The sequence below is a fragment of the Neolamprologus brichardi genome, chromosome 16, assembly GCF_056152115.1.
Source record: "Neolamprologus brichardi isolate AB-2024 chromosome 16, ASM5615211v1, whole genome shotgun sequence".
Classification (NCBI taxonomy): Eukaryota; Metazoa; Chordata; class Actinopteri; order Cichliformes; family Cichlidae; genus Neolamprologus; species Neolamprologus brichardi.
The window spans coordinates 8,311,214-8,331,234 of NC_142119.1; the positions used below are offsets into that span (position 1 = coordinate 8,311,214).

At 41.5% G+C, this 20,021-nt stretch overlaps 1 protein-coding gene across 1 annotated transcript; it reads left to right on the forward strand.

The window, feature by feature from the left end:
- The first annotated feature begins 771 nt into the window (after nucleotides 1–771).
- lonrf2 (LON peptidase N-terminal domain and ring finger 2) lies at nucleotides 772–14,365 on the forward strand. Its single transcript, XM_006793638.3, has 12 exons — nucleotides 772–2,473; nucleotides 4,721–4,839; nucleotides 6,100–6,222; nucleotides 6,770–6,928; nucleotides 7,269–7,494; nucleotides 9,727–9,826; nucleotides 9,940–10,054; nucleotides 10,312–10,433; nucleotides 10,545–10,731; nucleotides 10,822–10,956; nucleotides 11,190–11,339; nucleotides 11,723–14,365. The coding sequence occupies exons 1-12, from the start codon at nucleotides 1,729–1,731 to the stop codon at nucleotides 11,879–11,881; spliced, it is 2,340 nt and encodes a 779-aa protein (XP_006793701.1). The 5' UTR covers nucleotides 772–1,728; the 3' UTR covers nucleotides 11,882–14,365.
- Nucleotides 14,366–20,021: the final 5,656 nt, after the last annotated feature.

Here is a 20,021-nt window from a genome sequence, read left to right on the forward strand (position 1 = left end):
CAGGGTGGATTTGTGTTTGGAATGCAAACCAAGCTTAGGACCTAATTTTTCGTATATGTCTCATCCACTGATAATCGTTTACCTCGTTTCTCCCTGTGTGTATGAGGAAGGTAAAAACAAAACAAAACAAAGGTTACAAAATAACTTTGCTTATCTTTATATGTTTGATATATTATATAAACCTAATGCACCTAGAGCTGTTGGGGACCCTCTCGGCCGTGTCCTTGTGCATACTTAGCAGCAGGGCCTGTGCAACCTTTCTTTCGTTTAAAAGAATTCACCCTTGTGTGGATTCCCATTACCTAAATTGGGTCACAGCTTTATGGAGTATTTAACAGCACAACAAAAGCTTTACTTGATCCAAAAGATAAGGTCGTACACCAGACTTTTTCCCCCTTTGGCTTAAGCAATAGCTCTTAACTATAACATGTCGTCCGCATTTTAAATCCAAAACCAGACTTGACACACTGCTTATATAAAGCATTACATAAAACAATGAATCGACTCCCACAGATGAAACTATAAAGCGAATAAAGTAACTCAACCAGAACCGAAAGCTGCGTTTCTCTTGTTTTACTATTTTTGTAATATCATGTGTGAGACCTCGTTTAAATTTAAAAAACGTGAAGTGTCTTTTTGGTAAAGCACACAGACACTCATTCAGCGACATCCGCAAAGGTTATACAATATTATTGAGTTATATAAGTGAGCCACATAAAGGGCCAATAGGAGCTTGTCACGTGTGTCACGTGTCGTCTTGCGTCTGCTTAGGCGAATTGTATGCGAAATCCCAAAGCAGAACCTTTAGCAGCTCAAAGCTAGCTGGCTAACAACCAAGATGGATTCCTTCGGTGAGAGCTTTGTTTTTGTTTGGGTTTCCTCGCCGTAAAAGACGAAGATATGACTTTCGAGGTCGTGTAAATGCCCATTTTTGGGGGATATCGGTTCGGAAAGAGTTCCGGAGTTTAACAAACTGCGAAGTGGCAGCGTGTGTTGTCCAGTTAACCAGTAGTAACGTTAGCTGGCTCCCCGGACTTAACTGCTCCCGGGCTCTCTTATATAAACGCGGCCGATCAGCTGTGACTTCTTGGAGAAATGATGAGCTTGTGGGTCTGTGGCTAGCATTTATCCACTCTATATGGGACTTCTGTGGCTCGAAACCTGACCTTTATTGCGGATATTAACCATCATAACTACGAGTTGGCACGATCCATGGAAATTAAGCTGCTTATTTACTAAGCTCTTTGGATTTTACCCACCGGTTCGTACCTAAACATGCCGTAGACTGATTTTGTGTGTGTGTGCGTTTTTTTTTCTTCTTCTAAATAAGTTTCTGTCTTTAGACGGGACATAAATAAAACTACCTCCGCGTTGTAAAGGGAGCGATGACGTTCTCGATACGCTGAAAGTTTTTGTAATATATAACGCCGACCTTCAACCTCCAGGTGTTTGCAGTGAATCTACATCAGATACTGGGACTTATCGGGGACCAGCCATGCTACACAGGCGTCCTGTTTTATCTGGGTTGAGGTCTTATAGATCGGACTCATGGCCATCACTGAGAGTTGGACACAACTGGAAGTCTGGGTTGACATTTAAAAACGCTAAAGATAGTGTGCAATAACTGGGGAAATGATTTCTTATGGTGGGGAGTTTGTGTGCTTGTGCTATGTTCTCAGTGACTCTCATAGTCTTCTAAGCGTCTGATTTTCCCGTCGGGAGAAGAAGATGGAGACCGGACTAAGGTCTCACCAGGGCGAAGTATTCGTCCACCCGCTCTCCAATCCAGGAGCTGCGGGGATCTGCCCTGAAATGTTGGAGGTAGCAGAAGAGGCCAGCCGGGCCGGGGACTTCAACTTGGCCGTAGAGATCTATAGCTCCCAACTCGCAGATCTCCAGCAGCCTGACAGGGGCTTGTGTTTGAGGAAGGCCGACTCGCTATCCCGTGCCGGGCGGATATCTGAAGCTTTGGACTCGTACTGTACAGCGGCCAGCCTTGGCAAGCTGCGCCCGGAGGAGCTTCAACTCCTGGTGGAAACCATCGCCCGAACTCTGCGTGAGAAAGAGCTGGGCATCCACGCCACGGTAAACGGGAGCAATAAAAGCAGCAGCGGGGAAGACGGGTTTCAAAATAGTGGGGAGTGTGAGGATGATGAAGCCCTGGACTTGTTTTCCTGTCATCTCTGCAAGTGTTTGCTCCACGAGCCTACAACCGTGGAGTGTGGACACACTTTCTGCAAACGCTGCACAGATGACGACTCTGTCACAAACTGTGTACACTGCAAACAAAATCTGAGCAGGAAAGAAGGACTGCCGAACGGCCGGAGAATAAACGTTGTACTCAGTGGCCTCTTGGACAAACTGTTTGCAACTGAGAGTAAAGCTAGGAAATTATGGATCGAAGGAGAGGATTCGTGGAAAAAGCAGAATCTTTTAGATGCTCTGGAGAAGTACAACGGAGCAGTGGATCTAGGTAAGACTGCACACAGCCACTACATGCGCACCGAGAGATAACCCTGTGCTAATTCCAGTGTTTAACTTGACAGATTGCAATTAAAAGTGTAATGGCAATTTTTGTGCAATGACCTACTTTTTAAGTCTTAACTTCTCAGTGTCACCGATGAGGGGCGCCACCCCCTCCTATCTGGATTGTACCGAGGTGTGGTGTTACGTGACGTGCCGTCCCCTCTTTACCAAAGCAGTACCCGTGCACGCAAAGAAACAGCAAAGCGGTTGTTTAATGCTGCTTTTCTCTTTATACTTGGCAGGGCTGTGCTGTTTTTACAGAGCTGCAGAAGGGACGTCTGTATGTTGTTCTCTGGACTTGATGCCTCACTTAGTTTTTTCCACTGTTATGTGATCTCCGTTATGTAAACTGAAATTTTTATTTGCTCAGTCGCTACTGTATGAATACATTCATCAGATTTGTCTGGCCGGGTTGGGTCAGTGTCCTTCTAGAAGAAGGCCATCCTATTGTCTCTGGTTTGACATAACCCTTAACTCCTCCCCTTATGTATGGTGTTGGATAAGCAGTGTTGGGTAACGTTTGGGTGAACGGTAGTTGGTCATTAATTGTACTTAAACAGAAAAACAACAACCTGTTTTAACACCCTCATTTGTTTCATGTTTATTTATTTTTCTGGTAACTTTAAGGACAAATTGTCCTAAACATTATAAAACGGAGTGTTCTGTTATGTTGGCACATTACATAAAGGCAGCCAGTGTGTTTCATTAATCATGGGCCATGGCAAGATCATGTTGCACAGTTTGAATTTTCAGAAAGTTAAAACTGACTCCTCCTTCCCCTCCCACATCTGGCCTACTTATTAAAGCAGCTTTTAATTGTAATTCTTTTTTCAGACCCCTCTTTGGTTTTCTCTGCTGTTTTCGCTTTAATGTCATTTTGTAAAACTGATCAGCCTGATTTAGCTGAAAATTCCGAAATCATAGTTCAGATAAAAGGACCATGCACCATCCCTGTGGCATCCTTTCGGGCATTTCTCTCCCCAGATCAATACTGATTCATGCCTTCTGTCTTGTGAATGACTCTGGGTGATGGGAGGACAGAGTGCTTTCACAGTTTTGTCACTGCCAGCCAGTGTTTTCCCAACAAAGACAGCAGGAGGCCGTCTGGTATCTGTCATTTGGATTGCATGTAATTGAATTATAAATTTAGCAGATAATATGTCCTGATATGCGTGGTGTGCAAGGGTACGGCATGTAAAGCATAGTCTCTTGCAAATGGTCTCCATCTGTGTAAAGAGATGGAGAAATTGCAGTCAGATAAATGATGAGTCTCAAAAAATGTTATTAGTTGCGGTTTTTATGGTAACGGAGCCATGTAGTTCTTTCTATACTATACTTTCCCTCAACTATTATGTCCCACACATTGATGATAGGCTGGTCCTCTTGTTTGTTTACTGTCATACTTTGGTTGATTGTCCTGATCCTATTGGCAAAGTTTGCCCAAGAGGTTCAGACACCAGATTTCTGAACCCCTTATTAAGCTGCACGGATATTGTAGAAACTGCGTTGCTTTTTCTGCACTGAAACATTGGCTCTGTTGTGTACACATAAACACACTTAGTAATGAAACTAACACTAGAAGACGGTGGCAACTGAGCATCTAAACTTCTGCAAACTTTTCTTCCTGTTTCTTTACAACCATGTGCCATTTTTAGCTGTTCCACAAATGTCTTTGTTTTGTTATGAATACCTGTTCAACTTGTATATTATGTTATGAACTAACTATCAGGTCGCTTTGAATTCTTAGATGACAGCGAGTGTTATTTTGCTTATTGACAACTAAAAGCCATTCAGACAAAGTGGGTTAAATATACTTTAGGCTGGAACTTTTTCATCCTTCTCAAAGAAACCAGTGATGACAGTTTGGTTAAGTAACGCACGACAAGTCCAACTTGGTTACAGTGTGTACTTTATCTGATCATTAGTAAAGTGCATAATTTGCGTACGTGATGCATGAAGCAGTGTGTTTATGTAGGCATGCATTCCAAGCAGATGAGACTAAATGTTAATGTCCGCTGGTGTGGCTGATGTCAGTTATTAGAGTTGCGACATAAGTTACATGGTGTTCTAACACGTGTAACTGGTCTCATGCCACATGTTACATTATTGCCCTACTTCTGCTAGACCTAGAAAAAACAGTCTATTGCCTGGAGACCTATCCAATGAACTGATGTCTGTTCATCCCTGTGTACAGTGCCCTCTTCAGGCAGACTGCTGCATCAGAGGGCTGAGTTGCACCTGGAGATGCAGAATTTCAGCCAGGCAGTGCAGGATGCCAGCAGTCTCTGCAGGCTAAAAACCACGTGGACAGAGGTAAGATGAAACATTTGAACTGGGGAAAGTTTGAAGTGATTTATAGGACAAAATTAAATGTACCTGAGTGAGAATGAAGACCAAGACAAAAGATAATGGTCACATTTCATATTAAGTGCTGCAGCATTCAGTAGTTGTCACTGAGAGTCCAGCTGCTCAAATGTGACCAAAGTTGCAAAAACAAACTTATATTTGCTATTTCATGCTGTCAATCCCTTTTTATACATTCTCATTGTTGTTAGTTATTGTGTAACCTTTTGGTCACGAGCATCACTCCAAACAGTCAGGCCTCTTATGATGAAATACAAATGGGCAAAGTCTGGATAAGAAGCCAGCAAGATTGCAGTATTTCAATGTTTGTTGCAATTTGCTAATCTACAATTATTATACAAATGCTCACATATTCAGCTGTGACTTTGTGGTTCCTGTTCGAGGTTTGTGCAGCACATCTGTTAGAAACTGCAGGGCACAAAAATCATTTTGGAAAATGGCATTTTTCTATTTGTCTTATTAACATGTGGAACTACTAGCTTACAGAACTCAAACTAGAGCCTGATTGAGATCATTATAAACTTAAACTAAAACATTTTTTTTAAAGATGAATTGGCCGTGCAGTCTTGCTTCTTTTATTTTACCTTACTTTATTATACTGCAGTCTCTGCCCTGTGCTGTTGGTGTCTATAATTTGTTGTTTAAGTTTTGTTTTGTGTAGTTATTTTATTGGTGTATGGGGTTTTTGTGTGTGTGTTAAAAGCCCATCTAGGAACAGGTAATGCAAACTAGCTTAGGTTATAAATGCTGTGGCGTGTGGCATGGTTTGCTTAACCTACTTCTCTGTATAAAAATAAACCGTGAATAAATATTTTGCTTCCTGTATTACCAGTCATTATTTCTGGCAATAAAAAGATGCTGAAACTAATAATGGTACAATAATGTTCTTGACCTTCTGTGACATGCAGGTTCTCTGCCATAGTCAGATAGCCTGGACCAGTGTCTATCCACTCAACACACATTATCGTGTGGTCACATTTTTAGAATTTGCATGTCATGAGGAGGAAAAAATGTTCCTATTTATTACTTTATTCAAGGGGTCAGTGCGTGTACCAGTAATAGTTGTGTATCTGGGTAACAAATTCTCTAAACTGTAAATTTCAAAACGTTATAAAGGAGGGACATTTGGTTTAATCTTGTTATTAATAGAAATGTCATTATCACAGCCCATGCCTCAAAAATCAAACACAAGTTTTCTGTCATTTTTAGGCTCACTGTCTGAAAGCTACAGCACTGAGTAAAGCAGGCCGGAACGATGAAGCCTTACAAGAGTATTTCCTGTGTGTGGCACTAAAGCCCGACTGGGCCAAAGTGAAACTGGAAGCTCAGAAGGTAAGACAGAACCATTTGTTGGTGTGAAATATGTAATTTGATACAGACTAAAACATGTCATAATTCTCAGAACCTCTTAACAAACTATAGTCGGGTAAGCTTTTAAATAAACTTGCATGTCTTGGGAGCATGAGAGTAAACTGGCACAGGGAGATCATGCTGTGAGACAACGGCGCTAACCATGCGCTGCCCACATAACTACGTGATAGAATAATTCGTTTTGCTGATGCTCAATTTTGCAGCTGAAAGAAGGTTTCTCATTTGTAAATTCTGCTATTGCCAGTGTCATTACAAAGCCTCTCTGTATGTGGCTCTTCCCTTTAAAGGAAATGGGAATAATATAGATTTTGTTCAAAATATGATTTAAGAAAGTGTAAGTGCTTTAAGTTAAAGCCTTCTGCTTTCTTCAGTTTTCCTGAGAGTGATATAAATGGGGAGTGCAAATGCTGTCTTTGATCCTGTTTTTGGCGACTTTCTTGTGGTAAATTTTCCTGTGCTTACTACTTTGCGATTGTTAATTAGCCACCTGTTTTGTTTCACCTTGAAGGTCCTGGGCGAGCTGTTCTCCTCCGTATTTGAGAACGAGGATCTTCCAACGCCGTTGCACCCTCTGCAAGGAGGCCTGGCTACGCGTCTCATCAAACCTCCTGCCTTGCTCAGTTCCCTGAGGCCACTTCCACAGAAACCAGGCTCATCCTCCTCACAGGTAACTGTATATGTATAAGAATCTGCCAAATCAAAGTACTCGCTGCGGTTGGCGCTTGTGAATACGGAAGAAGGGGGGAAAAAAGTAGCTATTTATAAGGTGTTTGACTGTAACTTGATACATGGATATACAAGTGGTCTTAACAACTACATCTGTTGCAACCAACCCCAAAACTACTTGAGTGAGAGTTGTTGTAGTAGCATCTAATACTGTCTATAATTCTGAATATGTATAGATCTTCCACAAAGGCGCTTTTGAACTAATCATACTTTTTCTTTTTTCTTTTTTAATCCACCTGATATGCTAACGTATTTTTCTGTCTGTGTGTTTGTGTTTCCAGGACTCAGAGTTCACTGTGACTAAAAGCCCTCCAGTGGACGACTCATCCTCCAGACTCTGTGCTCTGTCTGCTGGTAAATCGGACCCTTCTCCAGGGGAGGGCAGCACAAAGAGCCTGGCTGATATTTTGGCTGCACTGCCAGCACCCCCTGGTGGCCTTAAGAGGAAACACAAGAGTGATGGACTTTCAGCAACCTTCAGCCCCCCCTCTAAACTTCTCAGAGCTGGTATGAAACCAAAATAATTCAGTTAAATATAATTTTATTTCTTAACATTAACCCCTGTAGTGGAAAAGGGTAAAATGTAGATATTTTTGGTAGGGTTGTTTTATCATCATTGGCACTCCATATTCAATTAGGATGCTTAAAGGTGCAAAAGAAATGGAACACATAGTACCAGGAATTACTCCCTTCGGAGAATGAGTGTATCCTTCAGCTGATGGAAATGCTGCTCTTTGGCTCAAACAGTGCTGCATCATCACATGCTCTCCCTTTCATGATTTGAACCACAGTTGATGTTCATTGCCATAAACACTGAACCACTGCTAAACTGCAGTGACCCAATTCTGTTGTTACTTACCATTTGCTCATTCTCCTCTTTGCTATCATTATTGCAAAATGAATGTATTCTACCCTTTTTCACAAGGATCCAGTTGATAATGACCTTGCATCGATAATTCTCAAATCTTGCCAATTTGACAGGACAAGAATACAGTATGTGTAGGAAAAGAAAATGGATTTAACAGACTGACAAAAAGCCTGCTAACTGCAAATTACACTGAGGTAAAATTAAACAAGGTAACAGGATCAGCAACAGAATCATTCAGTCCTACTTAGTGGTTTAAAATCACTGAACGTCACATCCTCTCTGAAACCTGCACTACAGAACAGTTTTTGCATACATAAAGACATGAATAGCAATGATGTTTTGAAGAATTTCTCTGGTTTCTTTGAAAGATATCAGATATTGAAGGATTCTTAAGGAGTCCTTATTTGGGTTTTTAGTATTCTGACTCGGCCTCCAGTAACTTGAGCTAATCTGACTACTCAGGACCAAAATGTCTAATTTTGTAATTTAGTGTATTCACTGACATTGTGAGACACTGAATGGTTCATTTAAACTCATGAGTTATATTGTGTTTTTCTTATTGTTATATTGATCATGGATTAGGACAGCAGGTTGCTGGCATTTTGTTTCTTCTCCCACTTTTCTGAGCAGTGCAGAGGCGTTAAATTTGAACATACACTGAGAAATCCTTAGTCGTCACATCTGTCCAGAAAATTTGCGAAAAGCTGTTTTCTATTCCAAGTGTAACAGCAAAATACGAGGGCGTAATTTTACCCGAATCTTGGCTGCATAATGAAAGGAAAATGAGTCACAGTCACGTAATTTTCCAAATGGCATTAGCATGTAGTGTTACTATTTAAAACGAGATCTGTGTCAAGAAAATGAAAAGCGGATGTTCAGAATGTAGGTCACGCAAATCAGGTTCGTTAGGTAATGGACTAGAAAGCTGTGGCGGTCTTTAACGTTAAGATACTCATTCATCATCAGCCACGCACAGCTGTTCCATGAGGCTCACATGTATCTACAGATACCTGCGTTACTATGCAGCATAGCTCATCTAGATGGGTATTTTATTAAATCCTCATATTTGATGCAATATCCCCAAAACACCCACATCTTGCAGGGGTATATTGAATTTATGACAGCTTTATGATATGGGATTTATGGTGTGTACGATTAGGTTGGATGCTTACATAATCATTATACAACACCACAGCTGAGAAATTCCTCAGAGGGAGTTTTTTGGACATATAACCACTATTAAACAGTATTTTCTGTTGCACAGTTCTTTTCTACACAGCGTTTTACACGTTTGAGTTCATTAACATTTTCACAGTGTCTGATTGTCCTGCAGAATTAGTTTCAGCATAGCACTTGCCTCTGAGCGTACCATTTAAGACACATTAGACATGCAGCGTGTTAACACTAATGATATGCCTACTGCTGTGAGGAGATTGGCTTCAAAATAAGTGTCTCTTTGTCTCAGGTCTTCATATAGCAGGAGTGCATTGTGTTTGCTCTTGGTAACAACAGTTACAGTGAGATGTTTTAGTTTTGGTGTTAGCAGAAGCTGCTCTAGAGGGTATGCCGATGGTGGACTGCAGCTGTTCTGTTTACCAGCCAGGGGCCGTTCTTATTCAGTAGACGAGGCATCAAATTTGATCGGCTCATTTAGAAACAGTTTCTCATCTCTACAGAAATAAGTTTTGGTATTTTAGTTATGTTAGAAAACAATGAATCAATGAATCATTTTATTCCACTACTGAAGAAAACTCCCGAGCCTACTTTTGCCAACAATACAGACGTTAATGTTTGTACTTGATGTGCTGCTGAGGTAAAGAGGAATCTTGCTTTGCTCAAACTTGTGCTGAGGATGATAATTTATTGTGCAGATGATGGGGAGATCCGTCAGACGACTGCTGCTTGTGGAGGGAGATCAGTTCCTGCTGAGCTGTTGGACAGTGGAGACCTGGAGTGTTCACTCTGCATGAGGTAAGCTCACCCAGTTCAGTTTCAGCATTTGCAGCTTAAGACCTGTTAAATTAGTGTGTGCAAGTTTGTCATGTTGGCATTCTGCTGGGTGCTTTTGCTCATTTGTCGTCCAGATTGTTTTACGAGCCTGTGGCCACTCCCTGTGGTCACACCTTCTGCCTCAAATGTCTGGAACGCTGTCTGGACCACAATCCCAACTGTCCTCTGTGCAAGGAGAATCTGTCTGAGGTACACTTGTTCATAGAGGGTAGTGATGTCAGTGTGACTCCTGTTTAGTGTTTTCTTTTCTGTGTTCATAATGTTTAATGTAGCATGTGTTGTAAAAGTGATGGAAGATGTTTTGAACTGTCGATTAGACAAAAAATGCAGGTTTCACTCGTTCAGGAAAAAAATGAATGAATAAAATCTTTAATAATAAATTGACGGTAATATTTTTCTTTGTAATGCTCATGCGCAGGCAAATGTGCTATTGTGTATTTTTACAGTATCTAGCTAGCAGGGGTTACAACAAGACCCTGCTGATGGAGGAAGTCCTGCAGCGTTACCTAGGAGATGAGCTGGCAGAGAGGAAGAAAATCCATGAAGAGGAGATGAAGGAGCTTTCCAAGTCAGTTTTACTAACACACCCGTGCACACATTCACGATTGTTCTAGAAAACCTATTGATTATTCAAACACACACACAAAAAGTAACAACTTCTTCACTGTGTCTCTTGCAGTCTAAACCAGGAAGTGCCCATCTTTGTGTGTACCATGGCCTTCCCCACCATCCCCTGCCCTCTGCACGTATTTGAGCCACGCTACCGCCTGATGATTCGCCGCTCAATGGAAACTGGTACCAAGCAGTTTGGCATGTGCATCGCTGATGAGCTCAAAGGCTTTGCTGACTATGGCTGTATGCTGCAGGTATTTCTTTCTTCACAGATTTTCTTGTGCGTCTCTGTGAGCAGTCAGATAGAAATCATATGAGTGCTGATATGAAATACTGCGTTTCAGGTGCGAGACGTGAAGTTCTTTCCCGATGGCCGTTCAGTGGTTGACACCATTGGCGTGTCACGGTTCAAGGTCCTCAGCCACGGCCAGAGAGATGGTTACAACACTGCTAAGATTGAGTACCTGGAAGACAAGAAGGTGGGCGTGAGGAGCGATGTGCTGATGTTCTGTCAGTTGAACCATTTCAGACACTTTACATCACACTACTGACAATCACAGAGTGACACAAAGCAGAGCTCGGGGGGTGTTTGCCTGTCACTGTTCAGCAGTGCAAAGAAAAACAAACCTGAGTCTCTATGAAAGGGAAAAAACATGTCATTGTTTATTGTTTTTTTTTCTAAAACGCATATAAAATATGTCTGTCTGATCAGGTGGAGGGGGAAGAGCTAACAGAGCTTCTGAAGCTGCACGACTCGGTGTATGATCAGGCCAACGGCTGGTTCACATCTCTGAAAGACAACATGAAGAGTCAGATACTCAGCCACTTTGGACACCTTCCCAGCAAAGACCCGGACCCACAGGTCTGAAAGTGCAGTGTTGACTCACGGATTTTCATTTATAAATAAAGGCGCAGTTTGATAAACACCTTGTGATGGCAGGAAAAAAAGAAAATCAGCAACATCTCAGGAATAGTCACAGAAAATTCTTTTTGCTCTTGAATGAATGTGTGCATTTCATATTTGGCAAGGTTCCCAGTGTTTGCATGCTTTTTAATACCCTACACGAGTAACTGTTTTGGCTACAGATGGCAAAATAGAAAAGCTGTGTGTTTTAAAACAAAGAGTTGTCTTCTAAAGTCACATAAAATGACTCCATTAGAAAACTAGGGCTTTGCTAAGTCATGTGACCACTGAAGGTTTTTCTAAACTGTTTCTAAATTGAACAAATCTTTGTTGTACTACAGGCCAGTCCCAGTGGTCCAGCCTGGTCCTGGTGGCTGCTCGCTGTTCTTCCCTTGGAAAACCGTGCCCAGCTCACAATCCTGGCCATGACCTCCCTCAAGGATCGCCTGATTGCCATCCGAAGAGTCCTCATCTTTGTCACTCGCAAGAGGCCACGGTGATGGAGGAGCTGCTTGGAAGAACCGCTCTGGCATCTATGCAGTTCAGAAACGTGTTCGGTCATTCGTCGGGTCGCTCCTTGACTGATTCACTTTGTGCATGTTTACTCGTTCATTCTCTCGTCTACTCCTGCGTCAGTTTATTCTCAGATTTTCATTCCTGTGTCACGTAGCCCTCCCGAACGCCTGTCAGTTCTGCTGAGAGTATCAGGTGGGTCACAGCGCTGGCATGAAGGTGTTCCTGCTTTCTTTCTTTATCCAGCATCTCCCAACCAGCTTCACTACTCATGAGTGAACCCGACCACAACACACTTCTAAACCAGTGATCTTTGATGTGGCGTTCTCAGTCTTGTAGGAGGAGAAATCAATCAAGCTGAGTAGGAATGCTTTCATTATGGTCAACATGGGCTCTTTCTATGAAGGAACAAAAACCTGTTCTCACATAAGCAGTGTGTTCAGGTTCAAGAGGATTTTTCCCTATACATTTTAAGCAGTGTTTAACAAAATGGGAACAGAGCTGTGCAGTCTTCAGGATTCACAACTGGGAACCAAAAAACAAACAAATCCCAGCGATGTGTGAAGAAAAAAATGCAAAAATACTGCATGATGGCAGCACGTGTGAATGTACTGGCCAGGCTATAGATTGTAGATTTTTTTTTTTTTCTTCCCCCAAGACTACACATACAGAATCGGCTTTTTGTTTTCTTTATATTATACAGATTTCATCAAGCTCGCTTGTGACATTTAGGACCGCACTCCTACAATGCAGTATTTATCATGAAAGGTGTAGCTTATTTGCTAAAGAAGACAGCATGGTGGATGAAGAACAACTCGGGCAGACCAACACCCCGAAAAGGCGGCAAAGAGGAGGAGATACAAATCCACACTTCCTGTCAGAGCTTTCAGAATAAAATCAGTGTGCATTACATTTATAATTTGGCCATTTACCCTGGAGTTAAATTACTCTGGAGTCAGATTCAGCATTGTGATTCCATCCACTCTTCAATAAAAAGACAGATACAGGGGTTTCTGCCAGGTTGCCCGGCCCACTTGGTAAGGATTAAATAAATAAAAAATAAAAAAAAAAGCGGACAAGCAGCTGATGCCTCGCTTGAAATCTTCCTGAGCCGAAACGCTGGTGCATAAGCATCAGTACCTTAGATTGTGTGAAAGGAAGGAATGAATGCCATGAAAGCCTTTGTGTTGAGACTGTGATTTCACTCATGCTAACACTAAAAACCACCACACACTGCAGTGTGTAAGATCAAGTGCACCTCTACATCTGCACTCGTTCTGAAGAGCGATTGAGCGTAAGACTAAAGCTTAAACCTCCATCACTCAAGTTGTGCTAGCGTTTAGGAAAGGGCAGATAACAATGCATCCTGATAATGCTGATCTGGATATTTTACTTTTAATGTCCTAAATGTAGCATATCTTTGGGACTTCAAGTACAGATGTAGTTATAGGGGCTGATTGTGTATTTTTATGTTTGTTTCTCTCACTCTGCTATGCCCTTAGGTGTACGTATATGTTCGAATTTAATTTGGGTGAATTTCTGTGTATAATTGTAACTCTAAGGCCTTTTTAATGTTTTATTTAAGGAACGTTTCAACAATCTTTCTCTCTCATCCTCTTCCTGTTCATTTACATGCACACTGTAATGGAATTCCTGAATTTTTCTAATGAGCAATTAGATATGTTGATATGAAATCACCCAAGCACTTTATATGTATCTCTGATGCCTGACAGACATGTCGATGTGAACATTTGCAAAGAGTTAATTTTTTTTCTTCTTTTGTAAATCTGTTTGCTGCTACAGATCTGTTTCTGTTGGCACTTGGCATCAACAGTTGTTGATTTAAAAATCCTAAAATCGGCGCACAATAATGATCCTGTAACCCAAATTTGCATAATGTTTAAAGTTTTTGTTAGTCATTTTTGGTTTGTTTTGTTTTTAAATTGGTCTTGAGTTTCTTTGTATCTGGTAGTTAAATTTGGGTTCCTACCCACAATTTCAAGCTCTCATAGTGTCTGTTAGCAATAACATGAAGCATGCCAAAAAGGGGGGAAGAAAACGAGCAATGGAGGTTTTTTAAAATTCATGATGTAATTTTGCACATGTGGATTTTCTTAGTGAGAAAATGAATGTAAATGAGAAAATTCTACTTAAATGTCTGAAAGGAGATTTCTATATATTTATCCTACGGATGGAATTCAGAAGTTGTCAATAATAAAGAGCGTCCTGAGTCTCGTTATGCAGACTTTTAAGCAGAATAGGTCGTGGCTATAATTACATTGTCAGTGTGCATATAAATGCATATTCTCTCTGTGTTGCCGTTTCCTTTTCAAATGTTTGACTCCACTGCAGTCGCGTGCTCTCTGCATGGGAGCAGTGTTCACAATGTGCTGCATTTCCCTGGCGTATTTGTAAAGGGAGCTCTTATACCTATTTTTTATTGCAAATAAAGGAAAGCACATTCAATTGTGTCCACCTGTTTTGTAGCCATTTCTGAGTTTGCTATCTCGTAAAAGTAAGATAGATAGGCATGAAGTGTATGTACGCCTACAATGGTGATTTTTTTATTTTTTATTTTTCTGCTTGATATTATCAGTTGTCATATAAGATGTGACCTATATGATGGTTAACAGCCATGGATGTTGCAGGTATTTTGTTTATACAGACATGATGAAAAGCGAGTACACCATTTTTTAGGTATAAGGTTTTATCAGGGAACTGTTCGGGAACTGAAAGAGAAAAATTATTCATGAATGAATAAAATTGAAACCATTGAAGATGTTTGACCGCCTTCCCAGGAGTGGGCATCCCGGCAACTTCACCCCAATGTCAGATCATGCAATGCTCAGAGAAACTGCAAAACACAGAAGCGCTGCCCAGAATCTCAGACTCTACAGGCCTTCGCAGTTTGCATGTTAAAGTTTATGCAAACTGCGGAGTACAATTGGCAGTACAATTAGGAAAAAGACTGAACAAGTATGGCTTTTTTGAAAAGATTGCCAAAAGAAAGTCTCTTCTCTCTAAATAGGAGGTGGCAGCACAGCTAATGTTTGCAAAGTCGCATCTGAACAAACCTCAAGACTTCTGTCTGGAGTTCTTTGTGCATCTGCAGGATGCACTTACTGATTCTTAACTAAATCCAGAATCCAAAATTCTTCCACAATTCACAAGTCATTAAGAACATTTCAAGTTTTTGCCTTTAAAGGTGGCTCTACATTAGCTCCTGGGATGTGCTTAGTTTTTCACACACTGCCTTTGCATCTTGGTTCAGTTTTTTGTTAAATAAATGACATGATGTAATATGACATGTGCTCTTGTTCATATGAAGATGACCTAATTTAAAAGAGGGTGTAGTTTATCTGTACTTTATCCCATTAGGTTCCTGAGAATCCCCGTTTCTAGTTGTAACAGGGAATGAGGCCTGACACATCCAATGTGAGCTCCTCAGGCTAGGCAAGGAGAGAGGGAACATGCTGGTGTGGTGCCGCCTTCCTCCTCCCTCAGTGACACTGCAGATTTGGCTCACTCAATCCAAACAACAAGCATCTACCTGTTTCATTCTCCTCTTAGGCTCCACTGGTGTTTTATATAGTCTGTACAATGTGACTGTCACTGGGCAAAATGAATTGTGGATGTGCTTGGCTCTAGCAGCTGTGCGCCACAGGGGGGCAGTGTTTGCTGGAAGATAGCAGGTGAGCTGAATCATGGGTGCATTGAGTTCATACAGGCCTCTAGCTGAGAGGAGGCAGAAGAATATATGGTAACATCACCATCACATCCATGTAGAACATCCATCATGTTCTGACACGTCTTTGATGTTACACAAAGTGCGTGTTGTCAACATTACAAAAGCATCATGACAGCACTGCCATCTGATAAACAGCATCGTTTACAACCACACAAATAACCACAGCATGCACACAGCTTTTGGTATTTTCAAGAGATGTGGATGAACTTCATCTTCAGTCTTTCTCTTGTGTCATCTTCAGGACAAAGGGATCAAAAGTGCACATAAGAAACATCATACAGAGACTGAACACACACATAGTGATTCCTTTAAAGAAAAAATAAAGTGCAGCATTTTAGAAGAAAATTAGCTGTTCCCCCTGTTCTCTGTCAGAAAACATAAATATGCTTAGCCTAGTGACATTTGTCCAGATATGTAATTTCTGCCTCCTGTTTTCTAGGTTCAAAGAGCACGAGGTGTTTTTTCTTCCCACCCCGGGCATCTTTTTCATTCATACACCAACAGGCCTTTAGTGGTGGAAAGCCATACTAGCATTGCCAACAGTTACATGTCCTGCTTCAGGTAATCAGTGGGACTGAGGCCTAGGCTGAGGAAGAACTAGTCACTGCCAATCCTGCTTTTACCATTGAATGCAGCGAAATGGCAAATCTTGCAAATTCAGCTTCATCGACATGCTGACATGCAGTTACACATCACAACTTCAACGCCACAGAGGATGAAGGAGGAAGCTGTGGTAGATCAAACACAAGCAGAGTGTTAACTCAGTGTTTGACCCATCCGGGTTATGGTTAGGTTTAGGGTAAGAGTCAGGGTTAGGCATTCATCTTTGATTATTAGGGTTAGGCTAGGGAAAGCATTATGCCAATGGGAGGTCCCCACAAAGATAGCAAACCAGACGTTTGTGTGTGCCATTATGTACATAAAGTGTAACAGACAAGCTTAAAAATTACAGTGTGATGATTGGTGTTAAAGATATTTAATAGCTAACGCTCCGTGAATGGACTCATGGTTATGCCTCACCCTATAATAAAACTATAGTTAAAACTGTTCAGGCTAAAACTTAGATCTTGTCACGGTTTGGCATGGCAGACCGTGGGGATATGGGGAATGAGGACCCAGGCGCGGTGCTCTGTGTATAAACAGTGCGTTTATTTACAGTGATGGAAAAACATGACAATAAATCCCGTGCTCTCCCGACTCCCATGACGTGTCCTCTTCCCAGTGTTTGTGCTCCTCCCCGTGCTCGCTGCCCTCTCGTCTCCCGCTACTCCTGGGGACATAAGAGAGAGGCAGCTGTCAGCCACACAATAATGCAGGAGACTCAAACTAAGACCTGGTCGAGAGACTAACGTGAAGCCACGCAATGATCCAGCGTCGGCGAGAGCTCCACCACACTCTCAAGTAGCTCCTCCGATGAGGCCTGATCAGCTGCAGGTGTGTCAAGGTCTTCAGGTGTGGCCAATCACCTGCCAGGGCCACACACACACCTACATGCACATATGTCTACAAGCAGGGAGAACGAGGGACAGCAATACAAAATACATGCATTATAATATTAGTCCATAACTGCTCAGGGTCCCTGGGTCACTCAGACCCAGGACCCTGACAGATCTTTTAAAAAGCTACATACACACACACACACACAAAAGGAAAATATCTGGATCAAAGCCTTTTCTGTAATCCAGCTCTTAGTCCCTGTTTGACCTGATTAACAGCCACGGTTGTTGAGTCACTGTGTGTGAGTACCATCTGATGACATTAGAAATACAAACATGAATGTCCAGTGACAAAAGCCACTTCCTCCACCTCCAAGGTGTGGATCAGTGGCAGTGGGTGTGTTTGTCACAGGGATTAAATGGTATTGTTTGTTATTTCAGGTTCAGCCCGGTCGTGCGCGTCGTTAGAAACTTCTCCTTCTGACTTCCCCTCCACGGCGCTGTTTTTGATTTCATCATTATGTTGCGTAGCAAGACAAAACTCAGATACAGATGATACAGATGAGTAACCTGACACATGGAAAATTACCTTGTGAGAAGAGCTTGCTAAAAAAAAAGCACACAGACACACGTCTTTGATGCGATCTGACAAGCTCTTTGGTGAAGAACCATCTGAGATAAACATGCATTATGAAAACCTAAGAGAGAAAGCCAAAAAATAAAATACTTGCAAATGGGCAAACTGAGGAGCCGAGCTTCAGCAAACACTAAGCCGTGCCCTCCATGAGTCACTCTGGGCAGGCTCATGAAGAGTCTGAGTATATTTTCCAGGTCTAGAATAAACTAAGAAGCCTAATGTACATGTCCAGCCTGGAATCTCCAAAATATCCCTTCTATAGATGACACATGAAAGCAGGGCACACCCAGCGGTTGATACTTTGATGTCTTTGGGTCATCCCTCTTCATCACCTTCAAAGGAAAGACTCAATCAAGCGGGCAAGACCATAAGTTTTAGGGCACAGTGCAAAATTATTTTTTATCCCCAACAGGATGTGAAACAGCAGCTCATATGACCCAATTCTTTCCTTCTGATGTCTTCATACTTTGTCCTTGCTACTCCATTATGTTCCTTCCCATGTAGTCCTTTTCCCCCCAAATGTAATTGTTGTAAAAATCTGTGAACCTCATTTTCTTATAATGATGCAATCAAAGTTGTGTTTTTTGGTTTTTTATTTAAAGTGCCTCTTTTCACAATGGAATAATATGATACTGAAGGTATGTTTGTATATGTTAACTTGTACTCCAGATTCCTGTGGTTTAGTTTCATGTGGGTTAACTTTTTTCTCTGTTTTCCTTTTTTTTTGGTGTATGTGGATTGACAGTTCAAAGTGAGCGAGGCAAAGCTTTAGCGTCTGGATTACCAGAGAAATGTAAAACTGTAGCATAGGGATGGACGTGGATATAGAAAAGAGAGCAAAAATAACAAACAAACAGACAAAGTGAATTCGCTGCAGAAAACAGACTGAGGACAAATTGCAGAACAAGAATCGGGAAACTGAACTGACTGGCTGAAGAGCTGCTGATGGATAAAAACAACAGATGTAAATAGAGGGCTACAATTTAAAAATACAAAAAGTTTGAATTGTCTCATCCAAACTTGCAAATAAAATTGTCATTATTGGGACTCTGTTTTATGGCTCGTGAAGACACAACAGTGCATCTACCAAGTTTTGTCATTAAGTTTCAGCCTACTAGTGTGTTCTTCCAAGTGCTAAATGGTAAACTTATACTTATAATGATTTATTATATATAACTTATAATGAGTGAATGTGTAAATGTGCTGTGTTGGATTGACATCGAGTCATTTTTCAGGCCATTTGACTACAGTGAACTCTCTGTCTTGTTCATGAAATCAGTTAGAGATTATCTGGGCTTTGTGACATGGCACATTATCCCACTGGACGCAGCCCTCAGAGGAGTACATAGTGGTAAAAAGTGGATGGACATGATCACCAATAATACTCAGACAGGTCATCACCTTTAAACGATGCTCTCCTGGTATTAAGGGACCAAAAGTGTGCAAAGGGAATATCCTCCACACCATTAGACCATCATCTGCTTCCTTTTCTGATGACCTCAAAGCAGGATGGATCCATGGTTTCATGTTGTTTACACCCACCATCCAAATGTCACAGCAGAAACTAAAACTAACCTGGCTACATTTTTGTTTTGGTGTAGCCTCAGTTTCCTGTTCTTAGCTGGCAGGAGTGGCACCAAGTGCGGCCTTCTGCTGCTGTAGCCCATCTCCTTCAAGGTTTGACGTCTTGTGCATTCAGAGATGCTCTTCTGCATACACTGATTGTGGTGGATGGTTGTTTGAGTTACTGTTGCTTTCCTATTAGCTTGAAGCAGTCCAACCACCCACCATCAGCAGTGCATTTTCACCCAGAGAACTACCACAAACAGGATATTTTTCTCTTTATTGTCTCTAGTGCATTTTACATGGTAATATCAATTGTTGAGTTGACCCATTTCAGCCTGGACTGAAGCTGTAAACCAGCAGACCTTTACTTCAGACATTAGTATCAACATCACATCCAGCATTAGTCTAGAGGGATGCTGGAGAACAAATCATACAACAGGACTTGTAAAAGAGGATGCTGATATCATCGTGATGTGATATGTTATCAGTATGCAGCTAACAAGCGACATGGCTGCTGACAGGTACTGTAAGAGGGATGGCAGCAGGAAATAATGCAGCTTGTCTGCACAGCAGTGACAGCAGTACTGAAATATTTATCACTGTTTCCATTTCACATGCTCTAATTGCCCTGTATCCCTGTCTGAGAAATGGGAGGATACAAACAAAAGCTGGAGGAAAAGAAGAAAGTAGGAAAACTGTTTGCGTGAAGGCAATAAACTACTAAATGAAACAGGACTTCC

Bases quoted from the DNA above. Each gene is read 5' to 3' on its own strand.
- lonrf2 (XM_006793638.3), top strand. From the start codon at position 1,729: ATGGAGACCGGACTAAGGTCTCACCAGGGCGAAGTATTCGTCCACCCG. The intron at 10,055-10,311 runs GTACACTTGTTC...GTATTTTTACAG, and splicing joins GCAAGGAGAATCTGTCTGAG to TATCTAGCTAGCAGGGGTTA. The intron at 11,340-11,722 runs GTCTGAAAGTGC...GTTGTACTACAG, and splicing joins GCAAAGACCCGGACCCACAG to GCCAGTCCCAGTGGTCCAGC.